Here is a 19,699-nt window from a genome sequence, read left to right as displayed (position 1 = left end):
ATAAAATTTTAGGACTTATTAGATAATTTAAAAGTTTAATAACCGAATATTAAACTCAAAACTGAAGACAATCAACACAAAATCAAAATTTAAAAAATTTATAACATATTTAAAGTTTGCAGACTTACCTCATTTGAAAGTTTAAGTCATATTTGATATTCAATTTTATTTTTAGTTTTTTCTTAATTAGGTTTGCAAAATTTTTTATATGTTCTTCGTCCTTCTTAAAAACACATTTGAATTCTTAATATGCATGTATCTATATATATATTACTTACTTTTTCTTTTATCTCTTCAAATTTGGACTAGATTTTAAAAAATAAATAACAAAAGAAACACATGTAATATAGTATTTATATGCTTAATTTATTCAGAAAAACAAAGAATAACATGATTTAGTGGTTGGGACTAAACTTATCCTTTTCTTTGTATCATGTTTTCAACTTTTTTTAAAAAAAACACACTACAAGTATTATTTTATTATATTTACTTAAAAAATACATAATAAATACTAAAAGAATTATTTAAAAACATAATAATTTTTAAAAGTTTATTTTTTAATTTAAAATGAGAGAATGAGGAATAATAAATGGTTCCTCACACATTTAGAACACTTTATTTTGTAATAACAATAAGCAAAAAGTGAAAAAAAACAAAGAAGCAAGAAATGAAACGTTTTCAAAACAACCTTAATTATTTTGTATATTTTAGAATACTTTAGATATTGGTCTTACAATAATAAATAGTGGTGTTTTCCAATGTTGTCTTATATTTCAAGCTCCGAATTGGAAGAAAATCTCCTCCAATTTTCGACTAAATCCTCCGTAATTAAAATATTGATAAATGATTAAATTCGTCGTAATTCATCAGCTTAAACTTTTAGCTTCGCTGATTTAACATGAGTCAGAGCACGAGATCTTGTATTTGAATCTTTGTAATGTCATTTCATTATTGGCTACACCCCAATACATTTTTTGAAAAAAAATATAAATCAATCAATCATCAGTGAGTTCTTCAAACATAAGTGAAAACTAAATCACAAGTTAGTACATTTAGTCTTCTACAAAAGTAGATTCTATGGTATTGGGAAAATTAATTACAATGGACCTCTGTTATATTTTCTCTACAAAGCTCTCTCAAGATATCACCCACCATGACTACCTTGCTTTTAAGTATTCTAATAATGGCTATGTTATACAAAGGAAAAACGACAAAGCAACGGATCGACCAAACAGAAGAAAACCAAAGAGCCACCGGAAGAACCAGACCGAGCCGAGCACGGCTCGATCCCGATCCTGGCTCGACCCATTGCCAAGCCCAATAATCGCCCTCTTCTGATCTCCACGCACCTTGGGCCTTGCAGCGACGAACTAGGGCTCACTTAGTAGGGTTTCGAACCTCCCGAGCGACTATAAATAGGTCATGTAGCCTAACCCTAAGATAAGCCGAATTCTACACTTGAATTCCATAACTCCACTACTCTCATTGCTAACTTAGGTATCAGAACCCGTGTAACAAGAGTCACACTGGTCTAGTTTTGTTCGGTTTTGCAGTTCTTCGATTCCCCGATAATCAAGTTTGGTGCAAACCTCAAGAGTAACCGGGAGAACATAATTCACGCATCAACAATTGGCGCTATCTGTGGGAATGAGAAACAAACCGTACAATCGAACAACATGACGTCGGAAAGAAGTCCACGACGCTCTGACGATGATTGGCATGCAAGGAGGAAGTTAAACTTGGATGACCCCCAGGTAGGAGGACCCGAGGGCGACATGAGTCAACAAAACCCGGAACGCCCAGAAGGGCGGCCTGAGGTGCCTACAATAACAGCCCCTGAACAACTCCAAAATCAGTTCGCAACCTTAGAAGAAAAGGTAGAGGACATGTTTCAGCACATGACCCAACTACTTCAACGACTAGAACAACGAGAGGCCAGCGAAGTACCCCTCGTCAAAGACCCCTAAAAGGGAAAAGGCCCAGTAGAAAGTGAGGCTGATGAATCAACGAACAGTGCAGGGAGCAAGCTGAGGTTAGGAGGAAACATCAAACGACGAACTCTGATTTTCGACTCCCGAGCCCAGCAAAAGCGCAAAAAGCGATAGAAATCCCTGGTACCAGATGGGGGCAAGAGCAACCAGAATAAACAAAATGCTGAGCCCATAAACCTCGACAAAGACAAACCGGCAGATCGACCTGAGTTGTTAGAAAAGCAACAAAGTCAAAAAGAGAAGGGGTTCGATCTCGAAGAGCTACTGGATCAAGCCGACTCGCCATTTATAGAAGAAATCATGGGGAAGAAGGTCCCTCCAAAATTGAAGCTACCAACGGTGAAACAATTCGACGGGTCGGCCAATCCGGTAGACCACCTCTACGCCTACCGAGAATGGATGGATATTTACGGGGTGTTAGAGGCGATCAAATTTCGGGTGTTCTCGACAACTTTGAGTGGGTCGGCCAAGGTATGGTTTCGACAGTTGAAACGGGGTTCGATCTCGAGCTTCAAGAGCCTGGCCAGGGCATTTGTGACCCAATTCGTAGAATGACGAAGCCGAAACCAACCCGTGGCTTATCTTCTGACCATCAAACAGAGAGCAACAGAGAGCCTTCACGACTATGTGGCTCCGTTTAATGAGGAGAAATTGCAGGTTCAGGGTTTCACAGATGTGGTGTCTCTACTAGCTTTCATGTCCGGCATCAGGGATGAACACCTTTCATTCTCTTTTGGGAAAAAGACGTCGAGCACCTTCTCGAAGGCGCTGAGCCGAGCTCAGAAATATATGAGCGTCAGAGAGTTCTTCCATTCAAAGAAAGAGCCAGAGGGAAAATGGTCCGACCAGAAGAGAGAGAGGTCTGGGGATAAGCCACAGTCATCAAGATGGGAGAAAAGAGATCGAACTAGCCAGAAGGATCCACCCCGGAAGTTCGAGAAGTATACCCCAACTACAGTCCCACTCGAACAAGTACTGATGGAATCAAAAACCAAAGGTTGCTCAAATGCCAGAGAGGATGAAAGCACCTCCAAGTCAAAGAAGCAAAGGGCGATATTGCCTTTTCCGCCGAGACCACGGTCATGCTACTCAGAATTGCTTTGATCTCAAAGAAGAAGTGGATGGACTCATCCGGAGAGGATATCTCAAAGAATATATGGAGGATCCTAAAGCGACGCAAAATGGTGAGAACGATTGTAAGTCACCCGCTCGAGAAATCCGAACAATAATGGGAGGTCTGGTAGAGAGAAAATCTTGCAGAAAGAGAAAGGCGAGCATACGAGAAACCAGGACGAGCCTCAGACAACATGAGATCTGCCATGCATTTGTGGTAGAACAACCGACAAAAATCGAGTTCTCAGAGGATGAGGCGACTCACCTCCTTCACCCACATAATGATGCACTGGTCATCACTCTGAAAATAGCCAATGCAAAGGTGCATCGGATCTTGGTAGATGGGGGCAGTTCGACAGATATCATCTCCTTGACAGCCTACAAAGTTATGGATCTAGGAGAGAAAGGGCTTAAGAGTAGCCCGACACCACTGGTAGGGTTTGGAGGAGAACGGGTCATCCCTGAAGGGAGAATAGAATTGCCGGTGTCGTTCGGAAGCGGGCCAAAAAGCATCAGTAAAATGGTAGATTTTTTAGTCGTCGACTACGCATCCTCCTATAATGCGATACTAGGAAGACCAACAACGCACATGCTCAAAGCAATACCATCCACGTACCACCAGTCTATGAAATTCCCAACACCTGGTGGAATATGTGAGATCAAAGGAGAGCAATGAGTATTACATGAGTGCTGCTACACTTCTATGAAGGGTAACGATAGGGCTTCTACTGTGGGTGATCATTGATTTCTTCACTCAACTAACGAGTATAGGATAGGTTTAAGATTCTTTGTTTCTCTTTTCTTTTGTTTTTTTAAGATTATTGATTTTTACGTTATCAATAAAGTATCCATTGTCTACATACTTGAGTACTCCCTATCAACTTTTTTTTGTACTCCTTAAGTAGGGGGCATAATAGTACATCAATCTACATCGATCGACAAGAATTGGAAAGAACAAGTAAGGGCCAAACCAGAAGCAGGTCACTTGACCTAGTACGGTTAAAACACAAGATGGAACAAAATCAAAAGCCAAACGATAGCAACTAATGGTACAAAACCATTCGCCATAGCTAAAGGGTTAGAAACCTATGAGAATTAAAGGCAACGAAAATCAGCTCCATCAGAGTTAGAGCCGTAAGCTAATAATTTTTTGTAATAAAGAATTTATTGATAATTCCAAAGGTAGCTACAAATAAAGACAAAACAACAAACGTAACAACAGCTAGTTGGTAAAAGCGATCAACGGGCAGACAAAGTGGCTTGCCACCCTCCTACTCATCGTCATCATCATCCATGTCGTCAGGGGCATCTCGCTCGACTTTAAAGCGCTCCTGGAGAAAGGAGTGGTCAATGTTGGGATACTCAGTAGAAACTTGGCGAAGAGACCAGGAGATGCCACACTCCATGGCAGCATTTTGCAAATCAACATACTCTTGCATTTTCCTAAACTCCTCGACCAATAATATAGAGTCGGAGAGCCGAGCGTTGGCCTCATCAAGCCTCCTCTGTAGGTTGGCAAGCTCATCTCAGGATTTTCTCTTCTCAGTTTCCAACTCACGTCAAGCATGCTCTAGAAAGTTATTGGCTTGATCCAAGGAGGAGAGAGCCCGATCCAACTCCTCCCGAGGGGCATAGTGACAGCGAAGGTGGTTGATCTCATCATCAACTCGACCCGAGTACACCGCCAGATGATTAAAAACCTGCCAAAGTCAGAAACCGACATTAGGCAAAAATGCTACGACGGTTACTTAAAACTACAAATGCTCATCTGGTGGAAGTCGCTAAGGCATGTATTTGATGTTGTGATGAGGATTCGACAAGCCAAAATCCGACCCACTGGACGATTCTCCGAGCCCTTGCCAAAGGCTAAACGCCCTCTCTAGGTAAGCCGCGCTGTCGACATCAGCGTTGTACGGACCAGAGAAAGGGAAAATTGGAGCATGGGAGGAGGTCCCTGGATGATTGCGAAAGGAATAAGGGTAGACGTCCCTTGAAGCCGAGCAGAACGCCAAGGTGCTGTAGAAGGCATTGGAGGCCGAGCCTATTGGGATGGTGGTCTTCCTCTGTCAGATCAGTCACCTCGATGTTTGAGGCCCAACTGAAGGTGGCCCCTAAGTTTCGAGCATTCCAGCGATGCTCTCTTTCAAATAGGGAGGTGCTGCGTCTCGACATTTCTACAAAAAGGAGTGAAAGTAAAAATCGACCCTCACACAAGATTTGGAATAGTTTTCAGCGATTACCTAGGGGCAATGAGGGGGAGCCAAGCCAAAGTCTACTAGATTCTATTCCTTAACTAGATCTGGGTCCCAACGCTCGGTATCCGACAACTAGATGACAGTGTGGTAGAAGTCAAACGTCTCGGCAGTAAGCTCATAATTATAAGGAACGGTCAACAAAGGAAGAAAAATATCAGAATAAAGACCTATGAAAAGTCCCGATAGAGTTCAAGAATCTACTTATCTAGCTTCCTACACTCAGTCGGGACGGAAAAATGCCCTCTCTCGTCACGGACTAGCCAGTCACCACCGACGAGGAACCACTCGTCCTTCCAGTGCTTTACTGAGGAAGGACCCATAACAAGAATCTGATTCCGAGAGCTAACGTAAAAATGAAAGTTATCATCTGGGCTATGCTTGAGGAAATAGAGCGACATAAAGTTGGCCGCGGTTACAGGTTGTTCACCCCCGACGTAGGACCACTAGATGAAGCAACTAATGAGAGTGGACTACCCGTTTGGGACAATTTGAGAAGGAGCTACTTGATTGAAAGCTAAGAAATTTTAAAGAAACAGAGGCAACGGTAAACGAACACCGAATTGGAACATGACTACATAAAATAAAACCTCTCTAGGGAAAGACCCGTCAATACTTTCTCCAGATGGCGGACAACAGAGACGTGGCAATGCGAGAATATGCCGCCACGGCTTTTCAGAACTTTGATTCAGGGATAGTCAACCCTATTCCAGCCCACGCAAACTTTGAGCTTAAACCAATGATGTTCCAGATGTTGCAGACAATTGGACATTTTGGAGGGCAGGAACATGAGGATCCACATGATCATCTGAAATCATTCATTCAAATTGCAAATGCATTTCGATTACCTGGTATAACAGACGATGCTCTTAGACTAACACTTTTTCCATTTTCTTTGAAGGACCAACCTAGAGCATGGCTCAATGCATTTCCACCGAGATCCATCACCACATGGGGGTCGTCAGTGGAAAAGTTCTTAACAAAATTCTTCCCACCTACTCGCCACGCTGGTATCAGAGAGGAGATCATCTCCTTTAGACAGTATGATCGTGAACCTGTTCACGAGGCGTGGGAAAGATTTAAAGAACTAATCAGGAAATGTCCGAACCATGGCTTGCCGGCATGCATCCAGATAGAACATTTCTTTAGAGGTTTAGATCATCCTACTAAGATGATGCTAAACAATGCTGCCAACGGAGCCTTTCTCCCCATGCCTCCCTCATCATCTCTCTCTCCCCCCTATGTTCTCTCCCCAATCCTCTTTTCCTCCTTCACCTTCCCTCCTCCATTTCCTCGTCTGCCTCCCTCATCCCATCTCTCCCTTTCCCTCCGACCCTCTCCCCTCGTCTCTCACCTTGCCTCATTTTCGTCTCCCTCTGCTCGATTTCTTTTTTTCTTTTTTTGTAATTATTTTGCACTACAAACTTTATTGACGGCTGCCGCCGTTTCTTCCTCTCTCTTCCCTTTCGTCTCCCACCTCCCTTCCACTCGTCTCCTTCCTAAAGCAATCCTACCCTTCATCTCTATGGAAATTTTAAACCTAACAACTCAATCCGACCAGACCCAAAAATATAAGGGTTGGGTTGGGTTACAAATATCATTGAGTTATTTCGGGTAGTAGAACTAACCAACCTAAATTTTTCGGGTTGGTCCAAAAAACCCCTCTAACTCGACCCAACTCAATCCGTGAACACCCCTAATTCCTAGCAGTATACAAGGGAGGCTAATTGGATATAATAAAGGTCGACAAATCAAAAGGTTTGAGGAAAATACATTTTAAACCTTTTTTTTTTTTTTGCCTCTTGCCCTTATTTTATCTATTGATGCACAAATTTGGATTACTTAAATTACCAAATTTGTAACAATATTCTAGAAAAAATGATTAAATGATACTTGCAAATAAGGTATAATTACACACTGGTATGGTGCTAGCCACACACACTCCGATATTTAAGTACCAAGTTTATATGAAGCATAGCAAAAATTGTATTTTATAGTGTACCTTGAACGAAGTTCTCTCCTCTATTGATAGAGGGGAAATCCTCATCTTCTTCAATTATTTTCCCTTTTCAATCTTGTGATCCATTTGGCTTGGACATGCCTTTGGTATAGAATCCAAAGGTTAAATAGGATTAGGCTTCACTCCAAAGTTGGGCCGACCAACCAAGCCATTGGACTAGTAGGCCTTGTGATAAGACTTGATTTAATGCTAAAAAGTGTAGGTTTGCATGCTTAAATAACTTCTATTTGGGACGAAAATGTATGTTCATGCATATAATTTAGTGAAAATGTGCATAATTTGTGATTAGGGACTTTGGAATTCAGTTATAGGTAAATGAAGGCTAATTTGGGTAAATATGTTTATTTTGTAAGGAAAAGTGAAGATTGATGATCAAAATGCGTCAGACACATTACAGGACCATAATTTCTAGCTTACGAGAGGAATGAGCTAGTCAAGTTGCTTTGAAAGTTCCAGCTTCACAATGCTTCAGCCACATTCGATGCCTAGATTGTCAAAACGGGAATAACAACTTTTGACCAACTAATGGGTCCAAGATTTGTTATTAGTTCCTAAAATCTCTACAACCTCCATTGGTTCCAACCTCCCATGCATTTCTCAACATCTTGTTACCTCCATCGCCTATAAAAGAAGCTTCCAAGCATCACTTCAAAACATCTCATTTTTCATGCTTTTGTTTTTCTTTCTACTTTAGTTTTGTAGTTTTTATTTAAGTTTTGTTTTCAATTATTTTTCTACAATTACTCTTGTTTATTTTATTGCAATTCCATTTGTTCCATTTTGTATTTTCTTTCCAATTATAATTAAAATGCTTTCTTTTGTTATCTTCTCTTGTGTTTTAATTTCTTTCAATTCCATGAGTAGGTAAATTGTTTCTTCAACCCTCCTACGAGTTTAGTTCATCTATTTAAATTACATCTATCAGTGAGCACGGCGTATTACGCTCTCTTTGCTTATCTTGATTGATACAATTTATCTAGATGATTTTCTTGTTGGCCATTTGTTTAAATCACATTAGTTTGAATTTAATTCTGAAAAGGTTAGAGTCAAACGGATCTCATCAAGGTAAAACGAGAAGTTACTTAGAAATAAGAACTAAAACAAGATCCTAGACATAGGCTCTCTTACCCGTTAAACGTAAATTGAAGCTTGATTTATTTAGGATTCTAGAGTTGCATAGACATATGTAAACACTAGCCTAAACTTCTAAACAAACCAAAAGCGGTATGGAATAGGAGTTGAACCAGTTTGCATAAATTGAGTGTAATTACGGGCACATCTGGTAGGTGTAATTCATCATTTTAGAACTAAACAGTAGTAGGGGGTTGGCCTTTTAAATTCTATTATTTTCGTGTGTTTTTCGTGTTCCCAACAATTCGACCAATTTTTATTCCCAAACTCGATTGCTCATTCAAGCAGTTTACAAAATCAATTTTAAAAGAAAACTAGTCTCTGTGGAGACGAACTTGGAATAATTCCAAATTATTAATTGTGACAGTGTGCACTTGCACTTACCCTCTAGCTATTAAGCAGAGGCGCAACACCTTGACCCAATGATGTGGCACCAAGCTTTAGTTGGCCTCAATCTTGGCCCACTGGCCATGGTGTTAGCTCATGGCCTAGTCCCCCCAGCCGACCAGATGGATCTCACCCAGGACGCTTGTGAGATCTACTCTATCTGTATAGATAGAAGAAACCTAGAGAGCTTTACTTTTAAGACAGTTTGGGCAAGCAATTCCTCTTTTCGAAGAAGAGTGCCACCTAACGCTACTGTGGTGGGTTGTTGCATAGAAAGGCCGACAGAAGCAACATTTTTAGCGTGCTTTTCAAGTGCTTAGTTTCTGCTAACGGGCTAGCTTAGTGAATCGATTTCAAAAATTCTTCCCTTTCCCCTCATAAACTCGTTAAAACAGCAGCTGTCCTACCCAATATGTCACTCAGGGTCTTGCTTAGAGGATTTAACTCCTTGAAGCTTGATCTATTGATCTGCATCTTAGGTTCTGATCTGAGTGCCGTCGACTCGAAGGTTCCATACTCAACGCCCAACTTTTTGGACAATTTCTAAGGTCATGAGCTTTATTCGTCGTAAGTAATAGGAAAAAATCTTCTACTTCTACCGTAAGAATAATCATAAAATAACTGAGAAATTTAAAGAAACACAATAATTAACGTGGAAAACTCCAAACCGGAGAAAAAACCACGATCTACAAGGAAAAACCCACTATGTGAAAAATTATTACAGTCACAGAGATTTCTCTCCCCGATCCCAATTACACAAAAAACTCTCTCAAAGCAAATACTACTTAGTTAACTGGAGCTGGTATACCAAATTTAAATTATTTCAATTTGAATTATTAAAACCTAAGCCCACGAGCTCTTTTTATGGTAGTTAGAACACACTTGTATATTTTCGATGGGAGACAAACTTCAATTCTAATATTTTGCCAAAATCCAATACATTCCTGCTTCTTATTTAAAGATAAAAATTTTATTTCTCCCATAACATGATCCGACCAGCCTACTCTCATTGTCGTGTCACCCATCATCTAAATCATGTCAAACTATTTACTCGTCGGTCCCATCATTAAAATGAACAAAATTTGCTATTTAAGAAAAATAAAGTTTTACATCATGGATGACGAAATGTTGAAGGTCTCCATGGTTGAGCGACGGTGCAATCTCCAAAAAAGGGTGATTGTTCCTCTCCCAAATTTATTTCCTTCTCCCTCGCCTTCCGTTCTCCTAATTCAACACAAATTTTCGTGTTTCCTCATTAAAAACACTCTTTGACATGACATTCACAATTTGACATCCCATCCGCTGCACCCTTTTCATAATAATTTCATCCCATTTTTTATTACTTAACATTGAGGTCGACTCGCTACCAGAATATAAATCAAAGGATTAACATATCGGTATCCGACTATGAGGTTGTGAGTTCGATTCCTCACCCCTACATGTTGTACTAAAAAAACAAAAAATATTTAGGTCTGACACTTGCATATATCTATGAGATTAGACATATGTATGACATAACGTGAGGGGTGAATCGAAGTTTGCAAAGTATCATAAAAAAAATCAACAAAATATTACTATAGATGTATTATAAGATTACTAACTTATTTAAAAATAGTAAAATATTTATTTCTTAATTTAAATATTTTTTATATTTTATATTTTATAATTTTTTCAAAAAGATCCATCAACATTGCATCATATCAAATATTTTTAACGATATTTATATAAACTTGAGACTTCTGTATTTTTTATCGACATTTACATTTAAATCTTTAATATATATATGTATATATACTGACATTATATCGAGATTTTCAATGACATTTTCATAAATTTGAGACTTCTATATTTTTATCGACATCGACGATCTTGCTTGATATATATGCAATGCATTCTAATTTTTTGCAAAATACATGGGCACGTATATATGTATGCTTGTAGAATCGCACCTTATTATCATGATCAGATCAAATGAGGATAAGGATTGGTCCAATATCATTTTCTTCCATCTCACTATCCCTCAATTATTTGACTAATAATTACTTGCATATTTTTCTTTTTCTTTTTAAGTGAAAAGAAATAATTGTTTTGGATAGACCATATTATATAAAATGTACTTGAATGGTAGCGTTGATTTTAATTTCACCTTTGATCGTTACAAGTTCAATTTTTTAAATCTTAATCTTTTAAGCTATCTTAAAAATAAATCTTTGGTTTGTCTATAATAGCATAATTGCCTCTTCCTTGATCATTGTGCAGGGTGAATTGTTAATAACATCTTGGACATTCTTCAAGCTAGAACTTTAAATTTTTTGTGTTAACTAGAGTGAATAAGATGCTAAATTGACTTTTTTAAAGTCGAACGTTCAATTTCACACCCTAACATTAATTCGTTATACAAAAAAACCTAAAAATACTTCTATTTTATAGGTATCATTAGTATTATTGACAAAACAGTAGACGAATAGACAAGTTAATAGGTAACATGTCAAAGCGTGCATAGCTCAATGGTAATTGATATATATCTCCAACCAAAAAGTCGTGAGTTCGATCCCCCACCACCACATGTTGTAAAAAAAAATGTTAATAGGTAACATAGCAAAATATCAGAGGTTCTAAGCCAAAATTAACGAGGGCCAATATTGATCTTCCTTTTTAGGGATAGTTACACAAATAGACTATTTTTAGATACCTAATTACATAAATGTCTAAAAAGTCTAATATTTACACATTTGTCAAAATAGATGCCTATTTATTGATGGAGCCTATGTAAAAAATTACCAAACATCCATATTCATATATTTATATTTTACAAAAAGGAAAAAAACCAAATTTTAGGCAACCTCCTATATATAGTTTTACCCTAAATTCAAGAAACCTTAATTTCTTTCTTTCTCCATAGTGAAGACTCACATACACCTCTCTTTCTTTCTCCGTAGCGAAGACTCACATACACCTCTCTCCGACCAAACATGGGTCGTCGTTGGCTAGGTGTTGCGTCGCATGGTGAGTCGTTGTAGAGAAGGTCGTTGCCAATCGTAGGGGTTGTTTTCGTCGAGTCTGGTCGGTGTGCCAACATACATGGGTCCTCGTCGACTAAGGGCTGTGTTGCAATGTGAGCAGCTGCAGAGAAGGTTGCCACCATCGCAGGGCTTCAACTATTGAGTCGTAGGTCACCCCGCCATAGGTCGTAGTTGTGGGTCACCGCGCCAAATTAAATGAAGAGAGAGAAAAGTAGGGAGCTAGGATTTTCTAAAGGAGAAAGAGAATGACTATTTTGTGGAGTATATATTGTGTTGTTATGAAGTATATGTTGGGTATATGTTCCACGTAGGTATATGAAGTTGGTATGGAGTATATTTTTGTTATACGCAACTATTGATGCCTGGATTTTGGTCTTCCCGGTTCTCTCTAAAATGTGCACCAAACTCGATGATCAGGGGATCGAATACCTGCAAACTGAGTAACCCTAAACCGATGTAATTACTATCACACGGGCTCCGATGCCCAAGTCAGCTATGGGAGAAATAACTCAGCAAGCAAGAATACTTAGCATGCTTTTTTTAGCTTACCTTCAATGGGTGATTCAACCTCCTATTTATGGTCCATCTTCCCCCTAGGGTTTCACGAATTCCAACCCTAGGTCATCTTGCGATAGTCGGGATCACTGGGTCATGATACGCGTGCGCCTATGGGTCGGGATGTCCCCAGCAACAGGAGAGGAAGAAGGACGGGGCTTGATCTTAGGTCGAGCCCGACTCGACGCCGAGCAGGGGTCGGAAACGAGTCCTGCTTGGCTCGATTCGACCTTCATGGGTCGCTTCCCTTGGTTTATTGGGACCCATTGTCTGTCGTTTTCCTATCTCACAACAACAACATATATTTTAAAGTGTATATTCCTAAATTTGTGTATATATCAATAAAAGTTATTGGACAAGTATATGTTTATCATACCAAAGGTATTATATTACATAATTTTCATATGGAAAAAGGAATTATTCATTGAAAAAATGACTGCCTGTACGATTTTTAAAGAGGTATATATTATATAACTATACAAGATATATATATTATATATATAACCTAATTAATATGTCAAAAAGATTAATGAGTCGCTGGAATAGATAAAAAAAAGTGCTAGAAAAGATATAGGTCGCTAGTATAAAAAACCTTCACCGGAATGAAATCTGAAGTTTGAGGAGATTTTTGCACTTGAAATTGGGAACAAGAATGGGAATGAAAAGGCCTCAAAATGAAGGTTTTCTCGACAAGCTACTTGAAAGACGTCAGAATGACATGAAAATTTGAATCTTTCGTGAAAAGAATACACACTAAAATATTATTGAAATATAGTGTCATTAAAATAGAACGAGAAAATGATTATGACAATATTTAAAATATAATAAAAACATAATGGCATAATCGCAATATATGACATTAAAAAAATATCTACTTATTTAAAAGTAAATAGCTGAAAAATTATATAATAAATGTTAGAAGATGATATTAATTAAGGACAATATTGAGACAACAAATTGAAATTCAAATCTCGGAATATAGAATTTTCGAAATCGAAAAAAATGAGATATTTGTGAAATATCATTGCTATATGAGATAATTTCCCTCATTTTTACTATAAATTGTTTTCACGTTATTTACTATCATTGTTTTAATGTGAAAAAAAAAAGAAGGGAAACACCAATAAATGATATGGAAAAAAAAAAAACAGAAAAGAAACCTTTAGATTCTTTCACCATAACTTCAAGAAGCCTCTGCCACTAGGATATTAAATTTTGTGACATATCAATATATATCTATTGGTTCCACGAGATAAAGAGTGAATCGATATTTTTATAATATAAAAAATTGATAAGATATAAAGAATTAACAAAACGTTACTAATATGACGTAATATTAATAATAAGATTTTTTTATTGGTTTAAAAATGGAGAAATACTTATTTATTAATTAAAAAAAATTATGAATTTTTTATTTTATAACATTTTTTAAAAAATGTTGATCAACATCAACATTTTATTGATAAAAGTCATGATATTTTTTTAGTACAATATATAGGAGTTGAGATTTGAATCCACCATCTTTTAATCAGAGATGAGTGTCTATTATCTAAAAGAAAAATATTGATAGGAGTGACTATTTATTTTTTGTAGTGTATTTTTATTTGTTAAAAGATTTTATTGGGACCTAATTTTCGATTAAATATAATCAAAATAAAAAATATTACACCATAGGGCATAGAGTACAGATCAAGCTGACAAGTATCGTTCTAAAAAAATGTTGAAACTAAAATTTTCTATATTTAACTATTTTTTTTAAGTTATATATCTAGGTTGTAAATCTGTTTAATAGTTGATTGATAGTTCAATAAATAAGGCATCTATTATCTTACATAAGATTGGAAGTTCAATTGTCATCTTATATTCGTTGATCTAAAAGAAAAATTATTTACTTATACGACAAATGAGGAGTTGAAACATTAAACCCATGTTCTTTACTCGACTATGACTATAGCACTTTGAAAGATATAAATATCAATTAAAATTAATAAGGACACCTAGCTCTACCCATTTACAAATGTCAGTGGCGGATCCAGAAATTTTTGTTGAGTGAGCTTCAATTAATTTACAAGTAATTTTTAGAATTCATAAAAATATGAACTTGAGACTTACAAGGTCATTTTTGTAAATATTTTTTATAAACTTGGTCTCCAATATTACAATTGTAATCCACGGTTGCGGATAAAAAATTTTGGAGGAGGGCCTGGTCTCAACAAATGCTACTACTTTTATTTTACTCTCTTTATTTTTTTTTCTTTTGAGTTCAACAAGTATGGAGTGAGATTGAATAGCAATAGATACCTTGTCGTGATTTAATCTTTTTGATCAATTACTTTGGCAAAATCTAAGTTAGGGTGCCCTAATAAATATATATCCAATTGACAAAGAAATGACATTTTTTTTTTTAATTAAGGCTCATCATTGAGTCTATTTGCCAACAAAGCAAGGGCCCAGACTGGGCCTGGATCCAAGTCCTACAAACTATAAGTACTGGTCTGGTCTATCTGACCACTCAAATCTAGGTTTATAGTCCAATCTATGAGTCTTACTTGATGGACTAAAATTAAATCGGGTTTGGATTGACCCTGAATTGTCCTATATAATAATTTATAATAATTTATTTTTTAAAATGATAGATGCGTCTAATAATAGAATATTTAAAATAATTAAAAATTTGTAATTAAAAATTTTAAAACCAAGGATGATTTAAAACTTAAAAGAAATTTTGTACTTCTAAAAAAATACATTTAAAAAAGAAAAATATTACTACAATTATAAAGATGTATTCCTATATTATTTATTCTTGAGATGCCAGCCCATTAAATATTGTTAGTTTATTAAATAAATTTTTCTAAGAATAATAAATAAAGAAATAATATATTAATATATTATATAATATAAATATTAATAATTATTAGATCACACATTTAATCCGTTTAAGCCAATCTAAATATAATTCAAATGGTTTAGTTCATGGACTGATCTAATTTAAAGAACAAATATTTATATTCAATCTAAATGTAAATGTTGAGTTGGATTGAGTCGATCAAAATGTTAGATTTTGGATCAAGTTTAAGGTGTGTTTGGGAATGTGATAGAATTAATCATTTTGAAAAAAGAGATTTAAGTGTAATTGATTTTCTAAAATTACTAATACCTTAAAAATAATTTAAAGTGGTTTTAGGTTTTTTTAAAATTATTTTTTAATTTGTTAAATATATTAATAGAAAGTAAAATGATTTTGAATTTTTACAGTCTCTCCAAATTCCAGTACACCATTAGAACTACCACAAAAAGCAACTTTCACTTTTTAGCCCATTTTAATATTAAGAAAAAACTCAAAGAATAAATAAATTGATAAAGAATAAAGGGATAAACTGCCTTAAATCAAAATATATTAAAAGAAGAAAAAGGTTACTAAAGATTATTTTTTCAAAACTTCATTGACCAATTTGACTTGATCTCAACCAATTTGCAACAAAGATAAGAATAAACTTTTTTTCCTTTTTAAATTATATGGTAAGATACCATGCTTTCATTTTCCAACTTGTTGTATAATTTTCATGGTATACTTTATTATTATGAAATTTACTTTTGAATCAAGTCACTTTTCATACTTTAAAAAATATTTGTTGAATTATCTCTTCATTTTTTTCTAAATCTGTAAGTAGAAGGTTCAACCACACATAAAAATGACGTTGTCATACATTGAAAATATAATATGTCCAAAAACATTTAAACCAAATAGATTGGTTTGATTCAAGGTCTGAAGTATTGGCCTTAAAAAATTTTTTAAAAAAATTAATGAAACTCATTCTCAAGATATGTTTATGCCCCTTAAAAGTTAAAAATTATTAGACATAAATTTTAAATAATTTTGTAGTTCTCTAAGAGATTTTATTTTATTATTATTATTATTATTTTTTTAGTCTCTCTCATGTAAAACTAACAATTGTGGCAAATAATTTCTCCATTTTCAAACCCTAATTTTCACATTTTGGCATTTCAATATGTAGTTGAATAATTTCTTTTTGTTTTAATGAGGTGACCTTTTTGCCCCCCTGACCCACCACCACTCATGAATCATGAAATGGCAGCAAATCCTGCCTCCTCTTGACCACATCCATCCACAGACATTATCTGATGAGATCACATCAACGTCGCATCTCACGACTCTCAACGGTCCAGATTTAAGCTACTCATACTCCGGCACCGCATAGGATTGCGGCCCGAGTTGTACGGCTTTAGCGCTTTATTACGGTGGAGATATTTATAATTTAAAAAGCCTGGCCCCACCACCAAATCATGTGCCAACTCAACAACAATGGAAATGTTGAAGATATTTTTCATTTTAAATTTCCCAACGTGGGCCCCTCCTCATTATTGTTTGGGGTATTTACATTTTTGGCCCCAATGGGAGTATCAGCAATATTAATATTTCGGTTTTACTTTCCTCCAATTAATTTGTAGTATGGGATAAGAGGACATTGTTGAAGGAGAACTTTCGGCCCATTAATAAATGATACGTCGAAATTTTAAAATTATATTTAGCACAAATTACAGATTTAATACTTTGTCTTAAATTATTTTTAAAATCAACAAGTCAAATTACGTCACATGTTTTTTGTATGGTCGTCTGACGACATCGACTAATTGGATTAACCCATAATGAGATTGAACTTATATCCATTAAAATTCGGAGAGAAGAAGGATTGAGAGAGATTCTAAACCATCACAACATTGAGAGTTGAAGACTACGCAATTAACTCCTCTCAAGTAGACTTGAAAACCTCATGAGTTGAAGAAATTCAACAAGCTGTATAACTGAAGAACTTCAACAAATCGAAGAACTTCATCAAATTCCATAGCTGAAAAACTTCAACAAGCCTAAGAATTTCATCAATAAGCCTAAAGCTGAAGACTCCAAAAACCTTTCTACAAGCTAGAATTTGAAGGCACCAACCTTCTTGATTCAAGAACAAATTCACAAGCCATTGAATTAAAGTTTATATCAAAGAGAAAGCATCAGATGAGCATACATCAGAGATTGTGCATTACAACATAAATACAATACAAGTTCATATACTAAATTTGAGTAATTTCTTCTTTGAATTTCTCGTCAAATAGACATTTTAGAGTATTAATATCCTTGGGACTCTAGCGTGTCTTGTATTTAGTTTTTTTGTACTATTTTTAAGCATTTTTTAGTTAGTTGGCTATTCGTGATCATTTTTGACTCATGATTGTATTCGATTTTGGTTTCCTTCCAATTCTATCTCTTGCATGTTCATTGCTCTAATGAGATTGATACACGGGACGACATTTTCTTTTAGTGTATGTTTAACATATCTGTATAAAATGGTATGATTGAGTGAATGAGTTTCTTATATTGAGTGAATGAGTTTCTCATACTGTATTTGTCTGTGAGATACAAAGTTACTATTTGCGGATCTGTCAAATTAGTGAAGGTCGTTCGCCCATATGTAAAGTATGAAAGATTGCTTAGGTCACCTCTATTTCTTACACTTGGAGAGGATGTAATTCCACGATCTATAATAGTGCTAATTGTCTACCCATAATTATTTTAAATCTTGTTCAAAATGATGTGTACATCCACTCTACTTCTCGGAGATAGGCAGATCGCTTAGCCCCGTTCATCTTCGGCGCAATAGCTCGCCTTTATGTTAGGGGGGCACTAAAATGGAACTTCGATCGGCTACTATCATTTCTTCATTATAGATTGAGATCATCTTCGAACTTAATGCTCGATTAGGCGAATGCGAGTGAGGGATAAGCTTTCTCTTAGTTCTTCTTCTTGGCGAAGAGGGAGAAGAGATGACTAGACTAGTCAATTCAGAGCCCCCCATCCAAAAAGCCGAGAAATGAAGAAGTGATGTCCAAACGGCTCATAGGAAGCCTTGACAACACAGAGGAAGTCGGAGTAAAGATGGCGCAGGAGGATTAAAGATTCTCGAAGGATGATATTGAAATCGACCGGGAAAGGCTGGGGGGCCGATTCCACCGATGAAAGAAGCCAGGCTACATGGAATCGGCTAAATCTGGCATTCTGGATGGTTAACCCGGCTAAGTGAAATAAAATAATATACTAGTGCTACATGGGCTAGGGTGGCCCCATTTCGCCTTACCTTCCTTTTTCCCATAAAGCTTCCTTTCCGGAATCTTAGCTCTGGCGCTTTGAATCTCGAAGGTCTTGGTAGGATTCTTACTTGATTAGCAGCTAAGTCCGCTTATAGTTCCTTTTGGAACAGGAACAACCTAGGCTTCTACTCTCTCGCTTTGTTGCTGGTCTACTAGGGTGAGAAAGTTATTATGGTCCAAGGGGAATAATTATTTTAAATCTTGTTCAAAATGATGTGTACATCCATTCTACTTCTCGGAGATATAAATTTCATTATAGTTTCTCTAACTTTTGTTATAGTTTCTAACCATTAATAGGATATGCTTGAGATTTGCCTTCACGTATGAGTTTTTATTTTGGTCTCAAATGTGAGTTGTGCTTCTTGTGCACAACAATAGCAGTTTTTTAGTACAATAAATTCAAGACAATAAGATGATTCGGTGACTTCCAAGAAAAGAGCAAAGTGCCTTTGCCAACATCCTTAATCTCTTAGCTAAGTACATATTGGTGAACGACATAACTATAACTAATATAAATTATATATATATTTTCCTAATTATGTGTTATTTATGTAATAGTGCTAAACCTTTCGGCCATAATTGTACCATGGTTCACACTAAAGAAACTGATCACCATCCTATATCGATAATTATTTTCACAACAACTTAGACTTTAATTATGCTATATTTATAATTTACCCTCATTTGTAAATATTTTAAATTAAAAAAGTATGTTTTTTCTTTTTATAGTACAACATGTGGGAATGAGGGATCGAATTCGCAACCTCTTGATCGGAGATATATGTTTCGTAGGAAAAAAACATGTTCTTGAATGTTCCACCCACCGACATTTTACGAGTCACCTCGCCAAAGAAAAAGAGTGGGGCAGAAAACAACAACATTGAATGGAAATCAATGAGGGGACCAAATAATAAATACCAAATTACACGAGGCATGTTCGTAATTTTGTTAAAATTTTCTTTCGAATAATTCTGATTTATCGAAAACAAGAGTAGAATTATGTCACTGTCATTAAGATTTGTCACAAGATAATATATTATTTTTCAATTTCCGATTTTTTGGTCGACG

At 36.0% G+C, this 19,699-nt stretch overlaps 1 protein-coding gene and 1 non-coding gene across 2 annotated transcripts; one reads left to right on the top strand and one right to left on the bottom strand.

Moving 5' to 3' along the window:
* Positions 1-3,147: 3,147 nt before the first annotated feature.
* On the top strand, positions 3,148-3,780 carry LOC148211217 (uncharacterized). The gene has a single exon (XM_088123923.1). The coding sequence runs from the start codon at positions 3,148-3,150 to the stop codon at positions 3,778-3,780; it is 633 nt and encodes a 210-aa protein (XP_087980049.1).
* Positions 3,781-6,365: 2,585 nt separating this feature from the next.
* On the bottom strand, positions 6,366-6,472 carry LOC148211216 (small nucleolar RNA R71). Its single transcript, XR_015791099.1, has one exon. It is a non-coding gene; the product is annotated as a small nucleolar RNA R71 (small nucleolar RNA).
* Positions 6,473-19,699: the final 13,227 nt, after the last annotated feature.

Source organism: Momordica charantia, assembly GCF_013281855.1.
Source record: "Momordica charantia cultivar OHB3-1 chromosome 5 unlocalized genomic scaffold, Mcharantia_2.0 BLBB01000005.1, whole genome shotgun sequence".
NCBI classification, from domain to species: domain Eukaryota; kingdom Viridiplantae; phylum Streptophyta; class Magnoliopsida; order Cucurbitales; family Cucurbitaceae; genus Momordica; species Momordica charantia.
The sequence above is the reverse complement of the archived record's forward strand: the minus strand, read 5'-3'. Positions and strand labels throughout refer to the sequence as shown.

Coding starts and splice junctions, on each gene's coding strand:
- LOC148211217 (XM_088123923.1), top strand. CDS start 3,148: ATGGAGGATCCTAAAGCGACGCAAAATGGTGAGAACGATTGTAAGTCA.